At 40.5% G+C, this 24,180-nt stretch overlaps 1 protein-coding gene across 8 annotated transcripts in view; it reads left to right on the top strand.

The window, feature by feature from the left end:
- The first annotated feature begins 1,607 nt into the window (after window positions 1-1,607).
- DOCK9 (dedicator of cytokinesis 9) overlaps window positions 1,608-24,180 on the top strand; it is a 112,788-nt gene continuing 90,215 nt past the window's right edge. For 3 of the 8 annotated variants that reach the window (XM_064408376.1, XM_064408380.1, XM_064408381.1), the window contains exon 1: window positions 19,292-19,916. In XM_064408376.1, coding sequence (XP_064264446.1) covers window positions 19,755-19,916 — 162 coding nt within the window. In that variant the 5' untranslated portion in view covers window positions 19,292-19,754. Of the gene's footprint in view, window positions 1,860-19,289; window positions 19,917-24,180 lie in introns of those variants that run through there. The other 5 variants (XM_064408382.1, XM_064408384.1, XM_064408379.1 and 2 more) reach the window with 4 other exon arrangements.

A 24,180-nucleotide genomic window follows, 5' to 3' on the forward strand; every position in this document is an offset into this window, starting at 1 on the left:
CTGTATATTCAGTGTAGACAAGCGTTGTTAGTTGATATAAAAAGGTGCTTAAGAAGATAAAGGTGCACAAGCTCTAATGCTCTCAAATGCTCCAGGCATTTAAACGTGCCTAATGCCTGCATACCTTCCAGCAGTGCTGCCTGCCAGGCTCTCAGCAGGAATTCCTGGTAATTAAGCATTCTTGAGGCATCCACACTTTTACAGAACCACAGAATCAAATCCTTAGGGGTGGAAAGGACTTCTGGAGATCATCTAATCCAGGCCCCCAGGAGCAGGTGACCTCCCTGGGAAGCCTGTTCCACTGGTCTGCCACCCTCAATGGAAAGAAGCTCTCCCTCATCTTGAGGTGGAAATTCTTGTGTGTATGGCCATTTCTCATCCTGTCTCTGGGCACCATGAAGTGTCTGGCACTATCCTTGTGACACCTGCACGTTAGACATTTATATGCATTAATGAGACCCCCTTGCAGTCTTCTCTAGACTAAACAGGTCAGGCTGCCTCATTCTCTCCTCCTAAGAAATGCTCCAGAGCCCTCATCACCATTGTGGTCCTTACTCAAATAAGGACATGTGCAACTTTACCTACAAATAGGTACTATTTGTAAGGGCAAAAAAGTAAAAAGGAAAGCCTCAGAGAAGCATGAGCAGCACACATGCTCATACCACACTGTGGGTGCTGCAACTCCAGCAACCATTTCCCAAGGTTTTGGACTCTTTCACTTATACAGCTCCATGTGCATCTGTGTACAGAGGTACAGAGAATGGACAGGCTGGAAGGGACCACGGTGGGATGTCTGGTCCCTGCTCAAACAGGGTCATCCCAGAGCACAGGGCTGTGCCAGGAGGTTCTTGAATCTCCCATAACGAGAATCTTTAGTCTCTCTGGGCAACCTTTTCCAGTGCTCGGTCACTCGCCCAGCAAAGAAGTTATTCCTTATATTCCAGTGGATTTCCCGTGCATTGGTCTCTCTCTGCCGTTGCCTCTTGTCCGGCTCTCGGCACCACCGAGCACAGCCTGGCTCCATCCTCAGCGCTGACAGACCTTGATGCGGTCCTGTCTCAGTCTTCTCGGCGCTGAACAGGCCCAGCTCCCTCAGCCGCTCTCACACGAGAGATGCTCCGGTCCCTCCTCATCTTTGTTCCCCGCCGCTGGACCCGCTCCAGGACTCCCCTGCGCTGTACTGGACACAGCACTCCGGATGGGGCTTCACCCGGGCCGAGTACCGGGGCAGGATGTGTTCTACCCCGTGCAGGTACAGCCAGGAGCAGCAGAGCCGGCCGGGGCACCGCGGCCGGGGCACCGCGACGGAGCCGCCGCCGCCGCTCCCGCCGGGGCGGGGCCGCTGCCCAGGCGGCAACTTCCGGCTCGAGCTGGCCCCGCCCCGCCGCAGCCCCGGCTCCGCGCCGGGCCAATGAGGGCGCGGAGCCGCAGCCGGGCAGGTAACCCGGCGGCCAATCAGAAGGGCGCTGCGGGAACAGGTGGGCACGGCGAGGCCCCGCCCCCCGCCCCGCTGGCGGCCGCGCCAATCGGGGCAGGGAGGGGAACGGGAGGAGGGGCTGCCCGCGGCACCCGGCGGCACCCGGCGGCGGGGCTGCGCTGCGCTGCGCTGCCCTGCCCGCCCTGCCCGCCCCCGACGGACGGCCCCGGCTGCCCGCCCGCCCGCGCGTCCGTCCGTCCGTCCGGCGGCCGCGCCGGGAGGGCTGCGGCGGCCCCGCGCCGAGGGAGGGAGCGCGGAGGCAGCAGCCATGGCACTCGTGGCTCCGGAGACTCGGAAGTTCACGCGGGCGCTGAGCAAGCCCGGCACGGCGGCCGAGCTGCGGCAGAGCGTCTCCGAGGTGGTGCGCGGCTCCGTCCTCCTGGTGAGTGCGGGGCGGCCCGGGCGGGGCTCCGGCCCGCGGCCTCGCGGGGCTGCGGCGCTGCCCCGGGCAGCGGCCGGGCCCTTGGATCCCGGCGGCTGGCATCCCGCGCGGCGGGCGGCTGCCGCGCCGGGCCGAGCTGCGGGGCGGGCGCTCCGGGCGCTGCGGGATGCGGCTCCCGGCGGGCACGGCCGGGCAAACTTCACCTGTGGAGCGGGCAGCTGCGCCCGGCCTGACGGGACCCGGTCGCTTCGCCCGTGTCGAAATAGCGGCGCGAAAGTGATTTTTCGTCTCGCTGCTCCCTCCTCTCTTTACAGCTAAGATGCAGCTTTTCGCTGTGCGGAATGGACGGTGAGCGCTGGCAAGCGCAGCAGGGATGTTTTAGTGTGTTGTTTATGCCGGCTGTCCCGCACCGCGCTCGCACATGGTTGCCGCTCTCTCCAGTGCACGGTTGGGCGCGTTCATTTAATTTAAACTGCCGAAAGTAAATTTGTGTAAGTAGTTGTCTGAACCAGGTGCTTTAGTTTAGAGAAAGCTGAGAGGGGATCTCTTCTGTGCTTATAAACATCTCAAAGGCAGGTGTCAAGAGGATGGTGCCAAACTCTTTGCAGTGGTGCCCAATAAAAGGACAAGGAGCAATGATGTAAACACAAGAATTTCCACCTCAAGATGAGGGAGAACTTCTTTCCATTGAGGGTGGCACACCAGTGGAACAGGCTTCCCAGGGAGGTCATGGAGTTTCCCTCTCTGGAGACATTTGAAACCCACCTGGATGTGTTCCTGTGTCACCTGCTCCAGGTGACCCTGCCTTGGCAGGGGGTTTGGACTAGATGATCTCCAGAAGTCCTTTCCAACCTTAAGGATTTAATTCTGTCAGATGCTGTACTGAGGCAGCAGGTGATGACATCTTAAACAGCCTCAGTAAGACTTTCCAGGGTTTCTCTCCTAGGACTCTTATTCATGGTATGCATTTGTTTTCTTTGTGGTTTTGTTATCTCCAAGGAGAATGTTGCAGTAAGCATTTAACTCTGTGTAAGTGAAGAAGTTTTGGTGCTGGGATTCCTGATACTGGAAGCTGCTCTGTCCTTTGTTCTTTGCTCTTGCTAAGTATGATCTTGTCTGTTTTTTAAACCTCCTGTTGGGACAGTGTCTTTTCATAGCTGTGTGTTGTGAGAAAAACAAATGCTGTAGCTGTGATTGAAAGACAAATACCTTTTTTTTAAAAAACACAATGGCCCTAAAATGAAATTGCTCTTTACTTATCTATGCATCACAGAATTTATAAAATGTGCAGATTTGGAGTCTTCCTGGATACTGATAACTTTTCACAAGGTGTTAGCACATTTTCATGGAGTGAGCATCCAAATATGTTAACACTTCTCCAGGGATCAAGTACTTTTTGGGAACTGTGGAAAAAGAGTATATGTATTTTAAAATATTTTTTGTTTTGGGGGACACAAAAAAAGATTTAGGTATTTTCATAACATAAATATTTCTTTTGCAGTAATCTGCAACCCTGCCATTCCCTTCTCTGCCTTTAGAAGGTTTTTCCTTTGGTCACTCATGACTAGTGTCAGTGAGTTGGAAAATATTTATGTGCATCTTTAATTAATTCAGGTAGACCATAATAATGGTCAACCTGTATTAATTAAATTATTAAGTACATAATGGGGTGATAGGCACTAATATCCCAGGTGTTTTTATGCTGTTGCAACAGCATATTCTGCAGGATTTTGTGGAGATTAAAGAAGTGATGTTGCAGAGTGATGTACTGTCCTGATCTTATCCTGGATAAGGTCTTCATCAGCATTTTAGAGAGCAAAAGAGGTGACTTACCATTCATGGTGCCTTAACATTCACGTCAGGTTTTTGATCCTTTTATGTTAGCTTGATGCATGAAGCTGAATCCCCATCTCCCTTGCATACAGTCTTGTGCTGAAGTTCACCTTCCTATTTCAGCTGTATTTTACCAGGCTCTTACTATAAGTGCTGTTCTTTTTATCACTGAACTCCAGTGTTCTTGTGCACACACTGTTTAAATAATGAAATAAAAGGCTAGTAATTGCAAGTTTACATTTACATTTTCTTCCTCCTGTTAGTATACTGTAACTCTTTTTGTTGAATGTTGATGTTAGGAATGAAATAGTACTTTTTTAAAGGAGAAGTTTAGGTGGGATAGTATTGTTTTTTGCTACATAAGACTTAAAAAAAATTTGCATCTCTAAGTTTGACAGGTTGACTTATTTCTTATCTGTTGGAGTTTCTGGGCTTTGTTATCTGAACAATCTCTTAGGCTGACCTGGTGAAAATACGAGTCTTACCAGTGTTACAGTAGTTGTGGAATGCTCTGTTCAATGTGGGACTTTAAAGTAAAGGAGACCCACTTTTCTTCCAAAGCTGCCTCTCAAAGCTCTTTGATATAGCACTTTCCCAGGATTTTTTCAACTGAGTTGTCAGCAAATTGTCTTGCTTAAAACATAGTTCAGCACTGGTAACTAAAGGGATCTTACTGTCATCACTTGCTCATGAGCAAGTGCTGAGGTTTTCCAGTACTGAAAAACTGCTGTTTGCCATTGGCTAGTCGTGCTGTGTGAAATGTGGAGGTAGGAAGGAATTAATTCCAACTAGTAGTTCATGGTGGATGATCTGTCCAGATCTTTGCAACCAGCTGTTGCTTTGGACTGTGCATCTCTGCAGCAGAATGTACTGAGCAGTGATGCAAAACATCCAGTCATTACTTGCAGTAGCAGATAAATGGGAGCTACGAATATCTCTGAGCTTGAGTAGATTCTGTAAGTTGCTATTGTGGCTACTGTTTAACAGTTCCATCCATTTTTACAATCAACAATGTATGGCTAGATCAAAAAGGGAAAAGAAAAGTTTTGCCCATATTTAAATGAGGTTTATTAAATCACATTACTAAAATATGCTTTTTTTTCCATTTTATTAATATCCTTGAGATTATAATGATGAAATAGAACTGAAACAGCATGTCAGTAGGATAGTGTGGTATATCATAAATTTTCAGATTGCTCTTCATTGGATCTAAAAGTCAGAGACTTTCAGCCAGCTGACAGACTAAATAACTTGACTGTGTAGTAGAAAAACGTGGAGCAGATGTGGTTTGCCAAGCTAGTTTTCATCACAGAATGAAGCAAGCTGTCTTGTCAGCATTTGACATCTCGTACGTTCTCTCTGCTGGATGTATTTTGCTGAACCAACAAGTACAGTTTGGTTGGCTGAAAGGAAATCTTGTTATTTGGCAATCAGCTTTTCGCTGTGTTGTAAGGCACAGAATGTATTTCTTGATTATTTTATTCAGTTTTTATATTTTCTGCTTGACAGTAGCATCCTTGCTGAATATCCTCTTGTGCATTGTTGATGTTGTTTTGACTTCAGACTTGTCATGTGACTTAATTTGATGCCTCTGGCCACCCAAATACATTTATGTCTGAGAGGGAAGATTATGGGGATGACAAGTGTGTCTCTTAAACCAGCAATCTTGCCAAGAGCAGTTTTCAATGCAGTTTTAGTATTATGCATAATTGAAAGTGATGTCTTTAAGTGATGATGAGTTACTCAAAGCATGTTGCATACAGATCAGTGTCTTGTTCAGTAGTATGTTAATGATAACTCATCTCAGTGACAAAATTACATTGGGGTTATTTATAATAATATGCCTATATCAGAGCTGACATTTAAGGACAATAAGCAGTTAAGATAATGTTTGGCCTATGAAATTTGATCTGCTTTAGCCTAGCTGTGAATAAAATGCCTTTGTCCAATATGCAGATAATGAAAATTATTAAATATGCCAAATAATGCAGCAAAAGTTGTTTCCCCCATGTCAAAATTAATATTATAAGGAAGAAATTTGCAATATGAGAAATCAGGATGAAATTTGAGAGATTTCTAAATTGCTCTATACAGTTCTTCTTTTTGATTTGGATATGTAAAATAGGTTTTAATTATTTAAAGGCTAGAACTGTATCTTAAGACAGTCTTGGGCTTCATAAGTAAAGTTCAGATACCTGAAGGAGCTCTTGAGTTCTAAAACTTCCAGAAATTCAGCTTTTCAGACACAGTAGAAAATCAGTATATCACAAAGACAGTGCTTGGATCTCCTACTGAGTCTTTGGTCTTAAATTCGTTGGTATTCTTTCTTTTCTTTATAAGAAAACTTATGTCAACTTTGTCCTTCCAATCCTGATCACTGCTTCCTGTGAATCTCCACTCATTAAGAAAAGATGGTGAGGTGCACTCTGTGCTGTGTTATTGCCAAGTTTTTAATACAGTGTTTTCCTAAAAATACTAGGAGGATTATGTAGTATGTATTTTGGGTTGGGATTTTCCTTTCTGATTCCATATCATTTCATATGCCATGTGCACAGAGGGCTTGTGTGCTTCTCTCCAAAGCAGCTTCTCTGTTTGTGATGAACAGAGTATTTGCATCCTCATTAAGTGCCAGATTTCATTTGCAGTGTGTCTGCAAAAGAGGGTTGATGGCTTCCTTTAGCCAAGTAGGGATTCAAAAGTGGTATATAATGCTAAAGGGATGAGGAAGGACTGGGATCTTTTAGAGCTGATGGGTACAGAAAAGCTGGAAGCATGGATGAAGCTTGAGCTTTCTGTACATGGAATGTGAAATTGTATACATAAGGAATTTAGAAGCAGCAAATTGTTATGAATGGGTGAGTGAAAGCAGGGAGATGTGAACTGACACTCAAGATTTTAAAGGAAAAATCGTTGCTGGCAATGAACATCACCACAACATATTTCATCTTGTAGGAACGTGCTAAAAATGGTAATGCTAATTCAGTCACTCTGAACTGCTGAACTTTCTTTACCTGGGGGAAAAAGCCTAGTACTTGGCCCTAAGAAGTTATTTTAGTTTAGGGTATGTACTGCTTACCTTTTGTAAAGGAAATAAGAATTTTCAGAGAATAAGATATTTTTAATAAAGGTGCTAATTTTATTTTTGCAAAGTGCAATATATAAACCTTTTTGATTGGATACAAGAGAGTAGTTAGAACACTTCTGGAAAGTCTGATACTGCAAAGAGGACTCACTGGGTGTGATAGACTTTTCTGTGGTTGTAAAGATTCAGAGGCTGGACTACAGTACTAAAATTTCCATTAAGAAATACCATTAAACTTATTTGAATATTAAAGCTCTTGCTCAGGAAGGCAATTTGAGAGACAAAATACAGGACAGTTGAGTTTCTGTGTGAACAGGTAGACATTTAAACTTTCAACAACATTAGATCATTCTTGTGAGGTGCAATTTCTTTCTTTATTATTTTCTGGAAATTTTTCTTTCCTGCTAGACAAGGATAATTATATTTAAGATAGAAGAATAAGTGCTTTATATAAGTAGTTGTTTCTAATACAGTAAATGTCAGATGTACCTGATGCTGATTTGGGTTTCCCATCTTACTCAATACGAGATACCACAGCATACCTTATCTTTCCTCTCTTCCTCCTACTCATGCCCTTTAATCCTCCATCAGGATGTTTCTATCTCAATGGAAGTAGAACTCATTTCACCTACATTTAAAGTTGCGACTTTCACAACTCTGTGATTATTACTTTTTTAAGATCTTGTGCAATAAACATAAAAGCATGTATCTAGCTTAAAGTCATTGGTTATGCTTCATTATGCTTCAATGCAAATGCTTCAAAAAGGTCTGTAGCCACTCATCTAGAAAAAACTAGACCCTTAGTGTAAACTGTCTTTTCTGTTGCGTGGGTGTGAATGCTCAAGTAATGTTTAAGCCCATGTGGTCACTGGGTTCTCTTGTGAGTAGTGTGTACCTGAGATTAGATGAGCATCAGAGGTATGAATGTGTATGCAAGATCAACAATTTGTGAACTTGTCCATTTTGCCAGATATTGTATTTTTTTAGGTATATTATGTATATTGTATTTTTTAGGTAACTTGGAGATTCTGCCAAGTTCATATGGGTCTGCTCTAAAAATAATGAGAGGTTATTCATAAGCTGTTGAAGCAAACAAGGGGAGTTCAATTTTCAAGACAGCAAACAGCTTGATTGTGTGCTCCTGAGAAATGTATAGCCAGTAGTGCTTTTATTTCAGAATTTCTGTAATTGTTAGAGGTAGTTTGATGCCACTGGTTCTTTATGGAGATAAAAGGTGCAATGACATCTTCTGTGCTGGTGTTCAGGGAGCTCTCATTTAGACCTGAAGTGTCTGATGGATTTACTAATGCAATAACTCTAAAAAATAATATGTATTAAAATAATATATATGTAAAACTTCTTTCCTTAGCTAGTGTTTATTGTTTATTTTTAAATTGAACAGTCTCAAGTGCTTCATTGGGCTTGGGTACTCCATCATTTTAGGAGAGTAAAGAAATCCATTTTCCCTTGCTCTTCCTTAGATTGTCTGTGTCCATGGAGAGCATTAAATATGCAAGGCAGAAAAGTTGCAGAAGTAGTCCATGAATTACACAATGCTTTTCTCATTGAAGTATTTTTGAAATAACTTATTTCTAAAGACAAGAAGATACTCCAATAATTCTGGTCATGTAGCATATTCAAGACCTTAATTTAGAAGATAGATAGATTTGTGAAAGGTGGCTTACATTCTGTCTTAGTCCAGAGGCACCGATGTTTTTGGTCTCTTAAATTTAACAAGCTATGAGACAGTGGTAACTATTGCATCTTGAGAAAGCTACAGGGTTTTTAAAAAATTTTATTTTACTGTAAGTAAAGTTCTTTTTGTGAGAATGAAAGTAAACATGTATTATCTCAAAATAGAGATTCCTTATGGCAGTAAAAATAAATTAACACACATTGAAACCTAACCCTTTTAACATTATGGACTAGATTTCTTGTATTAAGCAAGGGCTAGAATTTCATTGGTGGAATGAGCTCTGCTTTGGCAAAAAAGTGTGCTAGGTTGTTTGAAGCTCTTCAAAAAGTAATCAGAAGCTCTGAACGGGATTTTATGAAGAAAACTCCTGTGGACCAAAAAGGTTGGATCCAACATCTGTTGCTGGCGTTGTCTTCTACTTACATTGTGACTATTTGGGAGAAATAGCAGCTTTGCTGCAGGTACATTAAGAAAATAAAAAGTCTTACTCTGGCTGCAAAGAGTGAGAGATGGGATTCGTTGTTAGTGTGAGGATGGACGGCTGCATCTGTTACAGCAGTGTGTCATCTCTTCATCTGTGCCCAATGAATCAGATGTAAGAAGAGGAATGGGAATCCAGGTATTGTCTTCTGCATTTTCCTGCCAGGTCCAGAGATTCCTGGCAGTTCAAGTGAGGGGAAAAACCAAAACCCTTTGTTAAAAACTCTGTATCTGGCACCTCAGGCTGGTGAAACTAACCCATTCCCTTCTGGACTAGGGCTCTGTGTAAGGCACTGTTAACCTTGGGCCAAGTGGTGAATATCCAGAATTAAAAAAAAAAACAACCCAAAATCAGCAGGTAAGATCTCTCCAAGGGATGAGATGCAAAGGAGTGCCATGGTTCTGTCACACAGTCCCAGGCTGCCTGAGCCTGGAAGGGACCTTTGGAGGTCATTTGGTCCATCTCTTGTCTCAAGCAGTGTCACCTAGAGCCAGTTGCCAAGGCTGTGTCCAGGAAGCTTTTGAGTATCTCCAAGGATGCAGTGTCCACAACCTCTCTGGGCAACCTGTGCCAGTGCTCAGTCACCCTCACAGTGAAAGGGTGTTCCCTGATGTTCAGAGGGATCCTCCTGTGGTTCAGGTTGTGCCCGTTGCCTCCAGCCCTGTCACTGGGCAGCCCTGAGCAGAGCCTGGCTCTGTCCTCTTTGCACCCTCCCTGCAGGTGTTTATACACATTGATGGGATCCCCTGAGCCTTCTCCAGGCTGAGCAGTGCCAGCTCTGATTGTCCTCATGGGAGGGGTGCTCCAGTTCCTTAATCATCTTTCTGGCCCATTGCTGTGCTCTGTCCAGTACATCTGTGGCTCAAGCAGATTGCAGGCTCTTTCAGACTGGAGTACTTGTTGGTGTCAGTGTTCATGGAAGCTTTTTCTGGAATTGTAGTTTTAAATCTCTGGGTCCAGGCCAAGTTTTGTCTTGGGGCCCTCTCTGAATAGAAAGGCCCATTCCACTAGACAGCCAGCTAGAATTTTTTTTCAGCTCAGTAGCTGATGAAAAGAATGCCAGGTTGCTTTAGAAAAACATTTGTAATTCAACCCCTGCAACTGTATAAAAAAAAACCCCAGAACCAACCAAACAACAACAAAAAAAAAAAAAAACCCAAACCAAAAACCTATGAAAGTTCTGGGTCATTTTTCAATCTGGAGACTGGGAGGAGGAAGAAATAAGTCAGCTGAGGCTGCACATTGCCTAAAAAATCAGATTCACAGTATTTGGAAAGGTTAAATGCAAAGCAGACCTTGTTTTGTGCAGCATTCTCAGTAACAATAGTTCAGAAAGCAAGTGTCAGCTTTATAATTCTGAAATTAATAAATAAAGGAAACATGATTTAGACTTTTTTTTTTTCTCCTAACTATTTATAGTACTCATGGAAAATTTCTTCTAGTAACAATTCTAGGAAAGAACACTGGAAAATAAAAAAATGTAGGACACTGAATCTACAAAAGTAGTCACTTTTCAAAATGATACTTTATTCTTCTAAACTTGTTTAAAGTTTTCAGAGAAGAATGATCAGTGTTAGTCCTTACAAGTCACAATCAAATAGTCCCTTCTGAAGTTTCTTCTCCTAAGAAACTTTTATTTTTCATGCAGTGGAAATGTCAAGTGACCTCACATAAAATTAGCTAAACTACCTAAATATGCTTTAAAACACAACTTTTCCCCAAACCCAAATAAAACAAGAGAAAAAATGCCAAACCACCCAAAATGAAAAAAACCAAGGGAGATGAACACATGAGTGTAGTCACAACAAACCTGAGAAGGAGTAATGCTGATCCATAGCTGCTAGGGTTCAGAGAAGACTGTAATATAGATCCATCAGTGTAAATAAATAATCCTTAGCTGCTGCTTTGTGTACTTCTGTGTGTTTTTTGATACTCAGGTGGAGCTATTGACTTAAGAAGAAATGGCATGTTGACAGATACTGATCTGGGTTTGGAAATTTGAAGCATAGATGAAACTGTTTTTAGTACTTCCAGGTACTCTGTGGGTGGGGAGGAGTTGCTTGTTGAATTCAGAGATAAGACAGGAGCTTATATTTTGACTACTATAAAATTATTCTGCCAACAGAGTGGGAGAATTTAAATCAGAATAGATAAAGCTTGCATAATTTGAAGTAGAGAAAGCATTTAAAGATCGGGTTACATCAGTGCAGGATGTAATACGTATCACTTGTTATAACACCCAAATTGTAAAGTAGCTGATTTCAGGAGCCTGGAATTCAGTGTGGCTGAGTTTATAGACCTAAAATCCGGTTTCAGCCTGCAAATCCAGAGCCTCCACTGCCTTTGCATGCTTTAGTTCTGATATGGAGGTGCATGATCGTGCTACCTTACTGGTTACCCAACGCACAGCTGCCCTTTATAGGCTGAAAGGAGTGCTGAAATGAGAAGGTGGATGCTCCACAGAAAGAGCTGGGTGTCAGTAAGATAGTTCCTGTTCTTATTTTAACAGGTTTGTCAAGAAATCAAAAGTCAAATGGAAATGCTGTGGGTATCAACATACAGAAAAGAGACTTGAGTTTTAAGGTGATGGAAGGGTTGTCATCCATTTTCCAGTTTGATCACATTGACAATACTATTTCACACTGTGTTCTTTAATGCAGCATAATGGTCTTTATATCCCTTGGTTTCAGAGGACGTCCTGTCCTTCACCAGGATGCTGATTCTGACAGAGAATCTGCTTGCTCTTCACTTCATGCCTTTCTGGGCTTGTTTGTAGCCATGTTAGCAAGGGACTACTGGGCAACAAAATAATACAGAAGTGAAGCTTTGTGAAAATAAGATAGACAGTGATCTCAGCTAGCCCATGTCTCATTTTTCCCAGTACAGTGATGTTGTCAAGTGGTATTTCAGATGCCTTTCTGCCAGGCATATTTGCACCCACTTGCACTGGCACTTATATGTGCAATGTCATGTTGTCTGATCTGGTAGGTGGTGTATGTGAAAATTGTAGTAGGATGTTTGTCTTTAAGGGATGTTCAAGGAGGCCACATTCTCACTGTTTGCTAGTCCAAAACGGCTTTTAAATCTGTGTTGGTCCTCAAAACGTCAGTGAGTTTAAAAGGAGCATTCAGGTTAATGAATAGATGACACACATCATAGTTATTTGAAGGATGCTATTCTAGTTTCCTTCAGAAATTGTCCTGGGATTTTTGCTTGCCAGGCTTGTTATCACTTTGGAGTCATTTGACTGGTATTGTATATGGCTTAATACGGATGTTAATTTCTTCCCAGCCAGAGCATACAACATGATCCATTAAGTTTTTCCTCACATTAAATATGAGGTTCTTATTAGGAAAGAAAAATCAAATAATCCTGCTGTATACAGTCTTGCTGATGAAGTTCAAGGTACAATACATCCAGCATAATATTTTGGCAGCAATTCATCTCCTGTAGGGGAAGTTGGAACTTGTTCCTGGCAGCGCTCGGAACAAAGGAAAGGAGAAAGACCTGAACCTGAATGACCTTCTTAGACAAATTAAAGTAAAAAAAGGATGTCTGAGCCTGAAGTGTCTGCTGCTCTTAACCTGAATACAGTAAGCTTGATAAAAAAATGGATTTAAATTTTATTTTCCTAGTCTGCTCTATTGTTGACCATTATTTATTCTATCATGGTTTCATCAGTGTTTCTAAAATAATATCTTGTAATTACTGTCTTGGTTTGTAGCTCTCTAATGGAAATAATATTCTGTTATGGTTATTGTATCAGCTACTTAAAATCCCAGAATAATCACTTTAACTTCAGAAAGCTGAAAGTTACGTGACCACTAGATGGAGTCCACTGAGCATATTTCAATATCAGAAATCCTGTGTTATGGCTTGCAGAGTTAAAAGGGGTAGGTGTTTTGTGTCTCATGCTTAGCAATAAATGCTCATTTATTCAGTTTAGATTGGTGTGGTCAGCTTCCCAAAGTTCTTTGTTGTTCTTGGTGTGTCTGTCCTCAAGGTATATTTGAGTTAAGCTTGAGCTTAAGGCACAGAACTGGCAGATCCCATTGCTCATCTGTGAATCAAAGTGTATTACTCATGTAAGAATGGACCTGTGAGAAGACTGAGCTTTCTGCAGCTCTCAAATATGAAACCTAAAACTATTAGCGAAGATATTTAGCATTTTGCAGCTAGCAAGGCTATAAATCTGTGTGCATCTCCCCATCAGTGCCTATGTAATACCTGTCATAAGTGGATGTAAGATTTGAAATAGCATATCTTAGATTGCTTCATCTATGCCTCCTCGTTTCTCTAAATATATAAAAGGCATAATAGACATTAAAATACTTTGTACAGGTAGGACAGACTAAATCTTGCTCCAATTTTCATAAGCATTTCCTTTTACTTTTGATGTGATCTTTGACATTCATGGCATCTTGTGTGAATGATAAACAGGCTCTGGTCTTCAGCCTGGTGCTATACTCAGTATTTCTAACATCATGGTAGCTTTTTGTTTCTGTTGGATGAAAATCTCTTCTTAGGGTGTTGCTGAGTGCATAAATGCTTAGTCAAAATTACTGGGAATTTAACCATGCTGTTCTCATGACTACTCCTGGAATAACTACACTGGCTTTCTTCTGAAGGACGAAATTCTCTTGGAGCTTTTGTCTTTCTCTGTTTCAGTGGTTAGTGTGTGGCTATCCAGTGTACCACCACAGAATCATAGAAATGCACTGGCTGAAATGCAGATCTCTAGAAGTTACCTAGTGCAATCCCCTGCTCAAAACAGATCTGGTTAGAGCAGGTTGCTCAGAGACTGTGGCAACCTGGTTTTAATATCCACAAAGATGGAAATACTTTAACCCCAGTAGCTGTCAGTCTTCATGGTTAAAAAGAAATGAAACAAATCCTTGTATGCAAATGGAATATTCTGTGTCTATTTCCTTCTGTTCTGTGACTGTATCTTCAAGAAGAGTCTGGCTCTTCTCTCTAGCTTCCCATTAGGTATTGCAACAGCAACAAGATTTCCTTTTAGCCTTCACTTAAGGCTGAACTGTGCAAGATAGATCTCTTAGATTTTTCTCATATGTGAAACACCATGATGGCCCTCCATTAGACTCAGTCCAATATATCAGTATCATTCTTGTCCTGAGAAGCCTGTTCAGCAGGATGTCATCCTTATCCACTCATCCATCCTTATCCACTCGTCCAGACCACATCTAGCTAACTGGGGTACAAGGGTGCTATGGGAGACTGTCAGAAACATGCTTTCACTAACAGTATTCAGTGTCCAATGCTATCTCCTAGTCCATAGAACCAACCATCACGTCACAGAAGACAAACAGGTTGGTCAGGCATAATTTGTCCTTAGTAAATCCATGTAGTCTTCTTGGAACTGATATACATCTCTTACTCTCTATACATCAAGAAATTGCTTCCAGGAGGGTTTGCATCATAATTTGCCTGGAGATTGGAGTGAATCTTACCAGATTGTAGTTTTCCATATTCTCCTTACCATTTTGGAAAGCAAATATGAGGGTAACTAAGGATAATCCATATTCAAACACATCCTCTGCACTAGTTTTACAAATCAAGTGCTTAAGAATTTTAAGACAAAATAAAACTCAGCGTTGTGACCACAAAGAAACTTTCAGCATAGTTGCTTCTTTCTGAAGGAACCTTACTTCTTGAAGAGAATTACCTGGTAAAAGTCTTCTATGAAATCTGCATGCAGCAGTCATTGCAGAAACAGTATTTGCAAAAGGAACCAGGAATCTGGATTTTTTGGTCCTCTGTGAACACTCCTATTAAGTATGAAGTTTCATATACATTTCTTTTTACTCTTGAAGGGCTATTGGATCTTCAGGTCTTTTCTGCAGCACAGCTTTTTCAGGCAGAAGTGAAAATTTCATGTTGCCTTTGAAATACTGTCATTGGATTGTTAAAGCACTCCAAAAATGCCAAGTGATGTTGGTTTTGACCTCTAGACTGAAGAGGCTTTAGGGCCCCATCTTTAGTGTTCTGAGCCAATATACAGGCAGCTGCCAGATGAGAGGTAATGTTCCACCTACAAATACTTCATGTTTTGTGAAAAGCAAAATTCTGTCAGGATGTGTTAAGATCTCTAAGGAATCAGACGTTCAGTCATGTCAAGATGGCTTTAGTTTGGGTATTTTAAATGTCGTGGACAACTTTGCAGGTGAAAATACAAGTACTTATGCTAATGTTTCAAGAGATTAAGGATGTTTTTGAGGCTCTTATGCTATCACTTAGGTGCTTGAATCCTCTCTGAAGTACGTTCTCTTGCAGATAGGGGGTTGTGTTTTTATGAAGTGTTTTCCTTTAGTAGTGGCTTTTCTGAAGCCAGAAGTATGCTTTGCAGTAACCCATTCAATTGGAAGGTCTCCCTAGTTTGATCTCTGCCTTCTTAACTATACAATTTCTGTCTAGGAGTCTCTAAGTTCTCATTTTGAATTTTACAGGATGAACTGAAGATTTTATATCAAGCCAGGTTGATTCCCTAGCCTTTGTATGCATTAAACATTGTCAAATGGAAACTTGTAAACATTGTTTAGAACTGTCTGATTGCTAACACACATTTAATTTGTACCTGTGTCATTATGCTTTCTTGGAACTCATTTGGTTGGCAAAGGATTGTTTAACATGTTGATTTGAAATCCTCCAGTTCCCAAGTGGAAAGTGATTATTAGTAATTTACTGGAATCAGAGGAGTGGTTAGGCCCTTAAAGCAATTTTTTTTGGGAGGAAACTAGAACTTCTTTATTACTTTTCCAAAAGAACATGTCTCAAAATTACATGTTTCTGAACAATCTAGAGCTAACACAGCTAAATAATTTTTTTGTCCTCCTGGTGCAGTCAGTGCAGATTGAATATGGTATATAGCAGGGAGGAGCTTGTTGTTCCTCATATAAATGAGTGGTTTGGCTTAGGGGTGTAATGTTTGCAATGTGTACTAACACAAATAGCTCGTAAGTCTGCATGCTTTCTGGTATAGGCCTTTTTTCATGAACCAAGAGAGGGCAGGCATCAATGTTGTCTCCTCTCTATAGCTTTACATTCCTCCCCTCCACTCTCTGCCTTATGGAAAAAGACCTTTCCATAACCCAGGCTCAGCTAAAGGCAGTTTGCAATGGGTAGTTTGCTGCTCATATGTACCGTCTGGGCTTGTTCATATATTGTTTTTTTCTGCTTTGGTATCTTTAGCATTGGATTAAGACTTTTACCTACCTTGGGCTGTCTTTTAGTCTCTTTAGTGGAGGAAGTGCTGTCAGACCTTTGTAAGATTTTTTTCTGGCCTCCCATTTGTCCTGGTTCTGGCCAGGACAGGGTTAATATTTGCAGTAACCAGGAGGGGGCATGGCTAGTTCCCAGAAGTTATTCTCTACCCCCTTATGCCATTTTCTGGGGACAGGGGAAGGGATCTTGTACAGTGTGGGTATTGTGATGGTGGTTCTGGTATTACCAGGGGGTGTGGTGAGCAATTGTGTCAACTGTTCACCTCTTTCTTGTACACTGTTATTAGTATTGCTGCTGTTACTGTGTTTCTGTATTTAATTGCTGTTTCCAGTAAATTGTTCCTATCTCAGCCTGTGATTTTTATGTTTCATGCCTCCGATTCTCTTCTCCAGCCATCCACTTCATGCAGGGGGCAATGAATGAGGGGTGCATGGTTTGGAGGATTTCATTGGGGACACTAAATTGGGGAATGCCTTTATTAAACTATGACACCATTTCACTTTGAGATGTGATACTGAAGTGAATAATACTGTGTTGTGACACATTGCTGCCTGGATGGTCTCTGCTTGTGCAGTGTTGAGCTCTGCTTGCTCATTCAAGCGATCTCCTTAATGAAGCTGGAAACTTCCACTTTGTGCCAAATTAATGAAAAGTCTGCTTGTTGGCAGACTTCTTTGCATTGTGTACTATTAAGATTTCTGCTGCTCCCTCCTACCCTGGTTTCCTCCTACCCCTCATGTCACCATAATTATTTCCCTTCCAAGGTCTACTTGGAATTGCACAATCTAAGCTGAGTTGAATGGGAGCCACAAGGATCATCCAGTCTGACTCCTGGCCCTGCACTGGACCATCCCCAAGAGTCACACCATGTGCCTGAGAGCATTGTCCAAACGCTCTGTCTTGAGCTCTGTCAGGCTGTGACCACTGCCCTGGGGAGCCTGTTCCAGTGCCCAAACACCCTCTGAACAAAAAACCTTTTTCTGATATCCAACCCAAACCTCCCCTGACACAATGCCAGGTCATTCCCTCAGTTCTCTCCCCGGTCACCACAGAGAAGCGATCAGTGTCTGCCCTTTCTCTTCCCTGAGGAAGTTCTAGACTGTGATGAGGATGCTTTTCATGGTGGCATTACCATTGTGTTGATCCATGTCAGTTTCAGTTGCTGTTTCTAAAATACTGCAGAATCCTGATGCTAAATTTATTCAAGATATAGTTGGAATTAAATTTTCTCTTAATTGATTTTGAATTAGAACACCTCCCAGGGTCATCTGAATTAGTCTATGGTGTTTACATGGTCTTTCTTTTCAAATTAATTTTTTTTGTCTTCCTGTTTCTCCATAACCTAGCTAGTATTTTGCAAGTAAGGTAATTTTCTAGACATTTGGGAGAACTGTCTAGTGTATGATAACTTGTTGTTAAGTGACCTGTTTTTCTCACACTCTCTTAAGGTGTGAGCTACTTTTTTCTTTGCTAGAGACATTTGCTATTATAAAGTCTTTGAAATTGCATGGAAAACCCTCTAATCAGTGCTTCCTTTTAATGATCTCCTAACTTTTGATACCACGTTTGTAACCTGAACTTAGTCAGGTCTCTGTAAACCTGCATTTCAGATGGGAACAAAATGGGCTTCTGCACTAGAAACAGTTAACTTGAATATATATTTGGGGAATGCCTTCTGTGGTAATTCCCATGACTCTTTTCCCTTGCATGTTTGTAAGGATGTCGTTATCCAGCCTTAGTGAATGGAGCACTGCATTTCCCTCACTGACCTACTTCTTTTCAAAGAGGGTAGGATAGGTAGGGAGACGTTGCTGCGCAGGGTTCATGGTTATGTATGAAGGATCTCTGTCCTTCATAGTAGAATTCATGCCAAATTCTTTGCCATGACCTTCTTTGTTCTCCCTCATGATAAAGCTGTTCATTATTAGCAGAACTGCCTTAAAACAATTGGTATTTCTCCCAGTACGAGAAATGGTCTAACTTCTGCCTTTCTGAATATAGGACTGACAGGAAATACTGTCAAGTATTGGATCACTGTCAAGTATTGTTGGGTTTTTGGGGTTTTTTAATTGATGTGTCTGCATGTTATTATGTTTTATCTAGGTTAGAAATGTAATGAGAAGCATATTGACATGTATTAGCTAGGCAGATGTCAGGGGAAAATGCTATTAAGTTTGAAATATTTTTTGTGAAGTGTCATTATAGCTTGCAAATATTTCCTTGAGAAGAAAATTTTCATGGGGACAATTCTGTAGCTGACATCTTGTATCTGTTTATTCCCTCCCTTCATGCTTTTAATTTAGCTTGTTTTAACTCCACTGCAACAACTGTGATTCTGTAAGATCACTTTTTCATCCAGTTTTACAATTTGGTAAGTAAGTAAGTGAATACTCAGTGCTTTCAGTTTAGCAGAAATATAAAACTCACCAGCACTTTCTGACAGGGTGATACAGCACTCTTATGATGTGGATTGGGACAGGGTTTTTTTGCAAATTGCTTGCCTTTAAAAGTATTTTTAAAAAATTAACATTCTCAGTGTCAGTTAAAGATATTTATGTACTTGTACAGCGGATACTGTTGCAGTATGTGAACTAGTGTCCTGTAGTGATAAATTCAATCAGTACAGGTGTGAGTCACTATAAAACCAAGAAATGTATGTATTTTAAATTTCATTCTATGTTTTTGTTTTAGAAATGGATGTTAATCTGAACGAGATAGCATTTTCTTTTTTTTTTTTTTTTTCAATTTTGTGACTATGGATTATTTGCAATCAAGGACTAATAAATTCAGCTTTTGGCAGGTGGGAATTGACAGTTCACTTTGCATGTAAGAAAGAAAGAAAGGGAAAAGTGAAAACAGTCTTCAGCTCCCTTGTGGTTTGCCTGAACTGATAATAGCATGCTCTGACATAGAGATTTGATTGAAAGAAGTGTGTATAGGGTGCTGTTTTCTTTGCATAGCAGCTGTGATTAAAGAATTTCCCCCTCATATTTCCAGTGTTTTATGTTGAAGCTTTTTGTTTCAGACATTAAAAAGCACATGTAGGTCAAGTAAAGAAGTGTTTGCCAGTACGAACTCTGTGCTAAGCATTCTGGGAGACTGCTTTCTTGCAGCAGATGAGGATTCTTTGTGGCTGGCAGCAGAAACTGCAGCAGTATCTTTGCAGTTTCCTTTCATCTTTGATTATGTTCTGAGGATCTCTGAATACAGGAGCTCTTTCCATAACCCCTTGGAATATCTTTTCATCTCTCTGGTGGAGTGCAGCACATGCTGAAAGCCTCCTACCTTCTACAGCTGAGGTATCCTTTGCTTCTCATCGCCCTCTGATTTTTTGTCTTCAGCGGCTGGATTTTTGGCAGTATTTGGCTTAAGGAAATAGGATTACATTTCAGCAGCTGATGGTTTCTAGTCGAGGAAGATACTAAATGTGGGACATAATGAGGATTGTACAAAGAAATATTTCTGCAAAGCACAGGAAAATTACTCGAGTCGAGCAACGGAAGAAGACATTCTGCAAATGCAATCAGGGCTGCTAGAAATGCAAAATTCAACAGATTGGGAATGGGTTGCACGACAAGTGTGATTCTGTTTAAAGGCATTCGTACAGTTTTTGAGAGAAACTGTGGTTACATATGCAAACAGCAAGGGGAAAACAATGCCCTTGAATACACAGCATTCAGCTTGCCAGATGAAGATTCAGAAATATTGATTCATTCATTCCTGGTAAATAAAAACTTGTTTCATTAATAATTTTATCTTCTAATTGAAAGCTAAACTAAAACCAGAATAGCATGTTTATTTAACATCTGCTATGTACAGACAGGGATACATATCTTGTCCTGATATTGTAGGATGTTTGTGCATGTATGTGGCATGTTATGTATGTGTGCATGCAGCTGTAATATTAAAGCCTAAGATTCATATTCCATATATCATTTAGATTTGTATTGATAGCTCTGAAGAGTTTCTACTCTCTAATTGTTGTAGAAGATTGTCTGCTCTTACATCTTTCTAAACATACTCTTGGAATGTATTTGGCACTTGGACTGAGGAACAACTGATGGTTATGTTATTTGAAAAAACTGAGAAAGGCATTGTTGAGGAAACAGTAACCCAGCATTTAAGGTTTATTTTTTTTCTTATGGATTTGAGTGTATTTTTTTCCTCTGAAATGGTTTAACTGTTCTATTTCTGTTTAACTTCCTGAAAGGGATAAAGGAGCATTCTAGAAGGAAAAAAAAAATGGTTAAAGGTAGCAATAAGTGTTTCCTGAACCTGCTTTGCTCTGAAAAGCTTTCTAGGTGTTTCCTCATATATAGAAACCAGGCTTTAAAGTGAGACTGTGGTCTTTGTACCCCCCAGGTTCATGACGTGTTCGTGCGTCAGGTGTATTACATTTAAGCTTGAGGGGGTGGAATTGCAAGAGCTAACTAGTGTGCTTAGCTTGCTTCACAATTGGGCTAGTCAAGGATTTTAACATTAATTCAAACCAATTTGAGTTTACTTGCTAATTGCTTTGTCACTGTCTCAGTAGTTGGGATGAGAGGGGCGTGGTACACTGAAATAGCTGGACAGATTTTGAGCTTGTTATCTGGCTGGCATACCCATGCTGTGCAACTGCAGCTCTGGAAAGTCTTTAGAAATTTCATAAAGCTTTTGTTGCCTTTGTGCTGTTCAGGTCCTTTTTTTGCTGAACTGAAATTTAAGGGAAAAAAAAGGTGTGTGAATCAATCTATATACACGTGTGTGTATGTATGCATACATGTATGTATATTTTTATTCATGGATACACACACAAGCTTCTAGGAGAAAACACAGAATAATCTGAACTGTCTTCAGATGCTTTAAATAACTTATAGTATGTATATTATCCTTCATGATAGCATTGCATTTGCTTAATATAGTTTGATATTACAAATAAAATGGCTTCCTCTGGGTATTAGAAGCCTTTTTACACTGTTAGCCATTTTTAAGTTAGCCTCATAAAGAATATTGTTAGAAATTTGTTAAATTTTGTGTAATGAGTACTTGCAAATACTTTGGTGACCCATTGAATTTAAGACCTAACACCCTTACTGGCCTGGAATTCTACAGATAGTTAGGTGGCTGAATGAAGAAATACTTTTTTTTTTAATATAATATGACTTACTGCAACTTGGAGTATGCAGTGAAATGTTTTTGTATGTATTTTTTCTTTGTTTCACATGGTACTGTTCCAGCAATAATTTCTCTTTAATTTCATCCTACAGAATTGGTACCAACTGGCAAGATTAAACACAAAATGTGCTTAATCTGCCATTTACAACTGAAGTTCTACATCTGTCTCTTTGGGGGATGGATTTTTTCCAACTCCAAAATGTCTAGATTCTTTTAAATAATAGCATTATTTTTTTGAATTTTCCAGTATGGCTTTATTAGCTTGGTTTAACTGGAAATGGTGGATTAAGAGAAGATGTTTTCTGGGGAAAAATACCTGAATGTTAGTATGGAGGAGTGTGTGGAATCAAGGAGTCAGAATGACTTCCTGGTCATTGTAATGGACCAGCGTAGTCCAGACAAATAAAAGTCAGGGTTTTACAAGAAAAATCCGGGAACCTTTGTTTAAAGGTCATGCTCTTATAATCAGAGCTGGCACTGGCTATTGCTTTCTTAGGTGTTGTCTGAGGCTGGGGAGCAGTTGCTGCAGATTTAGCCCTGAAGACTGGGAAGTGGGATTGTGAGAAGAATGGGAAGGAGGGGGAAGATACTGCAATCCTGGCAACAGTGACAAGTGATTTTATGGAACTCCTAGAAGTATATAGGACTTGTATCTCTTAAATTACATGTCTGTATGCTTTGCTATGAAAGCTAGCTTGTCTAGCTCTTTCCCTTCCAAAGTGGTGGCTTTCAGGGGGGGAAATTTTGTTACTCCTCATCAAGAAGCTGTGCATGGAGGTGAAGGCTCCAGTAATCTCATCTCTGAAGAGAACCTGTATGGCCAAGAACAAGAATGACACCAAAAGCAGTGTCACTTGTTTGTGTTGTTTTTTATTTTGGTGATTGTTGCAACAGATGCAAGTGGGTGTGTGGTTTCACCTCTTTGTCTGCGCTGTAACATATCTGAGCTGCAATGCCTTAGCTTAGCCTATTGGGATGTACCTCCTATCACGTCTGCTTAGCCGCTTTGGATCAAATATCTCCTGATACAGAGCTATTGTCAAAGCACCAGTGAATTTCTGGGAGTCCTTTCATTTAACAACACATTGATCCTCTTGTAAAATCAGTGTTGAAAACCTGAAAATTTCCAGTGAAAAGGAAACTCTCAGGGAAGTAGCTCCACTTGAAGGAAAAATCACCTCCTCTGAGGAGAAAGTAAGGAGAAAAAAGCAGTTGATTTAGCGTATGTTTTTCTTATTTACCCTTTAACCCCGATGTCAGGGGGTTAAATCTAAAATCTAGTTAAATCTGATTACATTTTTATCTTAAGAGGACTTGCTCTTTTGATTGCTTGAAGGAAAGATAAAATGAAGCCCATGTGAGAATGTGTTCTCAGGAGTACGGTTTATTTCTGTCCATCTCATGTCATTCAAACTTGCAATGAAAATGGTGTAGCTTAGCTTCAGGCATATTTCTAACCTATCACTTTGTATTGCTAGAACACGGGATCTTGTAGGGTCTTTAGGTCCACATGGATATGGATCTTTATTTAAAAAAAAGATGATAAATTTAGTTTGAGATGCTGTTGAAAGTTGCACCAAAATTAATGAAAATATATTTTCCCCGAATGCCCATCTTGGGCATATTTCTTTTTGGCAAGTGTTGAGAAAACATTTTAATGTGCTTAATTTTGTAGTAACTTGAAGGATATAGTTTCAGAATACCAGCTTGAATGCTTATTTACTTTACTTAATTTGTCTCAATTTTCTTGTGATTTTAAAAAAATTAATCTTCAGAACAATATTGCATGTTATTTCTTTTTATATTCAAATTCTTTTTATATTCAAATTCTTTTTTTGTTTGCTTGGTTTTTTGGTTTAGGGTTTTTTTGTTATCACTGTATAAGCAAAAATTACCTCAGAGTTGAATGTTAGTGTACAAGTTAGGTCCTAAACAGCTAGGATGTTGTTGGGTGGGTGATAAAGGTGGAAAATGAGCAAGGGTAAATTATGTGGTGATAACAGAACTAGCAAAATTTAAAAAGTTTGCAGCGTGCTAACAAGCCTCTTGAAGTATTCAAGGATGGAAGAAGCTGGGGTGAGTGGCTACCAGCACCTATGGAAGAGCTAGAAAATTCCGAAGTGAGACAGACTGTGCTGAAGGACATTAACTTTTTTTTATAATTTGTCTGAAGATTGCAGAAAACAACTCCTTTTTTTCCACGCTTGAAATGCTTTCTGCTCAGTTTGCTTCTAATGGCCTATCCAGCGCTGGCATTTCTCACATTAGGCTTTAGAACCTTGTAGTTTGGTAAACATACTTAAGTTAGTATGATGGCTGTAGCTTGTGCAAGATGGGACCTAATAATTTTTAGTAGTCTTTAAATTTGTTATGTCTGGTGTTGAAAATATCTCTTACTTAAATTGCTCTTACACAATTTCTGAAAAGAAATGTGGGGCATTTTGAAATAGTATGTGCACAGCTTTTAATAGGGTCAGTTTAGGTGTTGGCTGGAAACTGAACCTGCTACATTTTAGTAGCTGCAGTGTCTTAGTCTGTGTCACCAGTTGACTTGACAGCAGCATCGTCATTAGGTGTTCCTGAGTTTTTTGGTGACTGCTTTTCCTGTGCTGCTCATGAGTCATCTGGTTTATTAATAAACTGTGACATCTTTTAAGATACACCAAAGTCTGGGCATGTGGGAAGATTGACTTATGACAGCAGTGAGCTACATCATTCTGGAAATAATTCCACAGGAGACACTCAAGTTGCAGATATTTTGATTTCAAAATAAACTATATATGTATAATTTTTTTAAAAGATTCTCCTCAATTTAATATGTATTGCGTTT

Source organism: Passer domesticus, chromosome 2 (genome assembly GCF_036417665.1).
Source record: "Passer domesticus isolate bPasDom1 chromosome 2, bPasDom1.hap1, whole genome shotgun sequence".
Lineage (NCBI taxonomy): Eukaryota > Metazoa > Chordata > Aves > Passeriformes > Passeridae > Passer > Passer domesticus.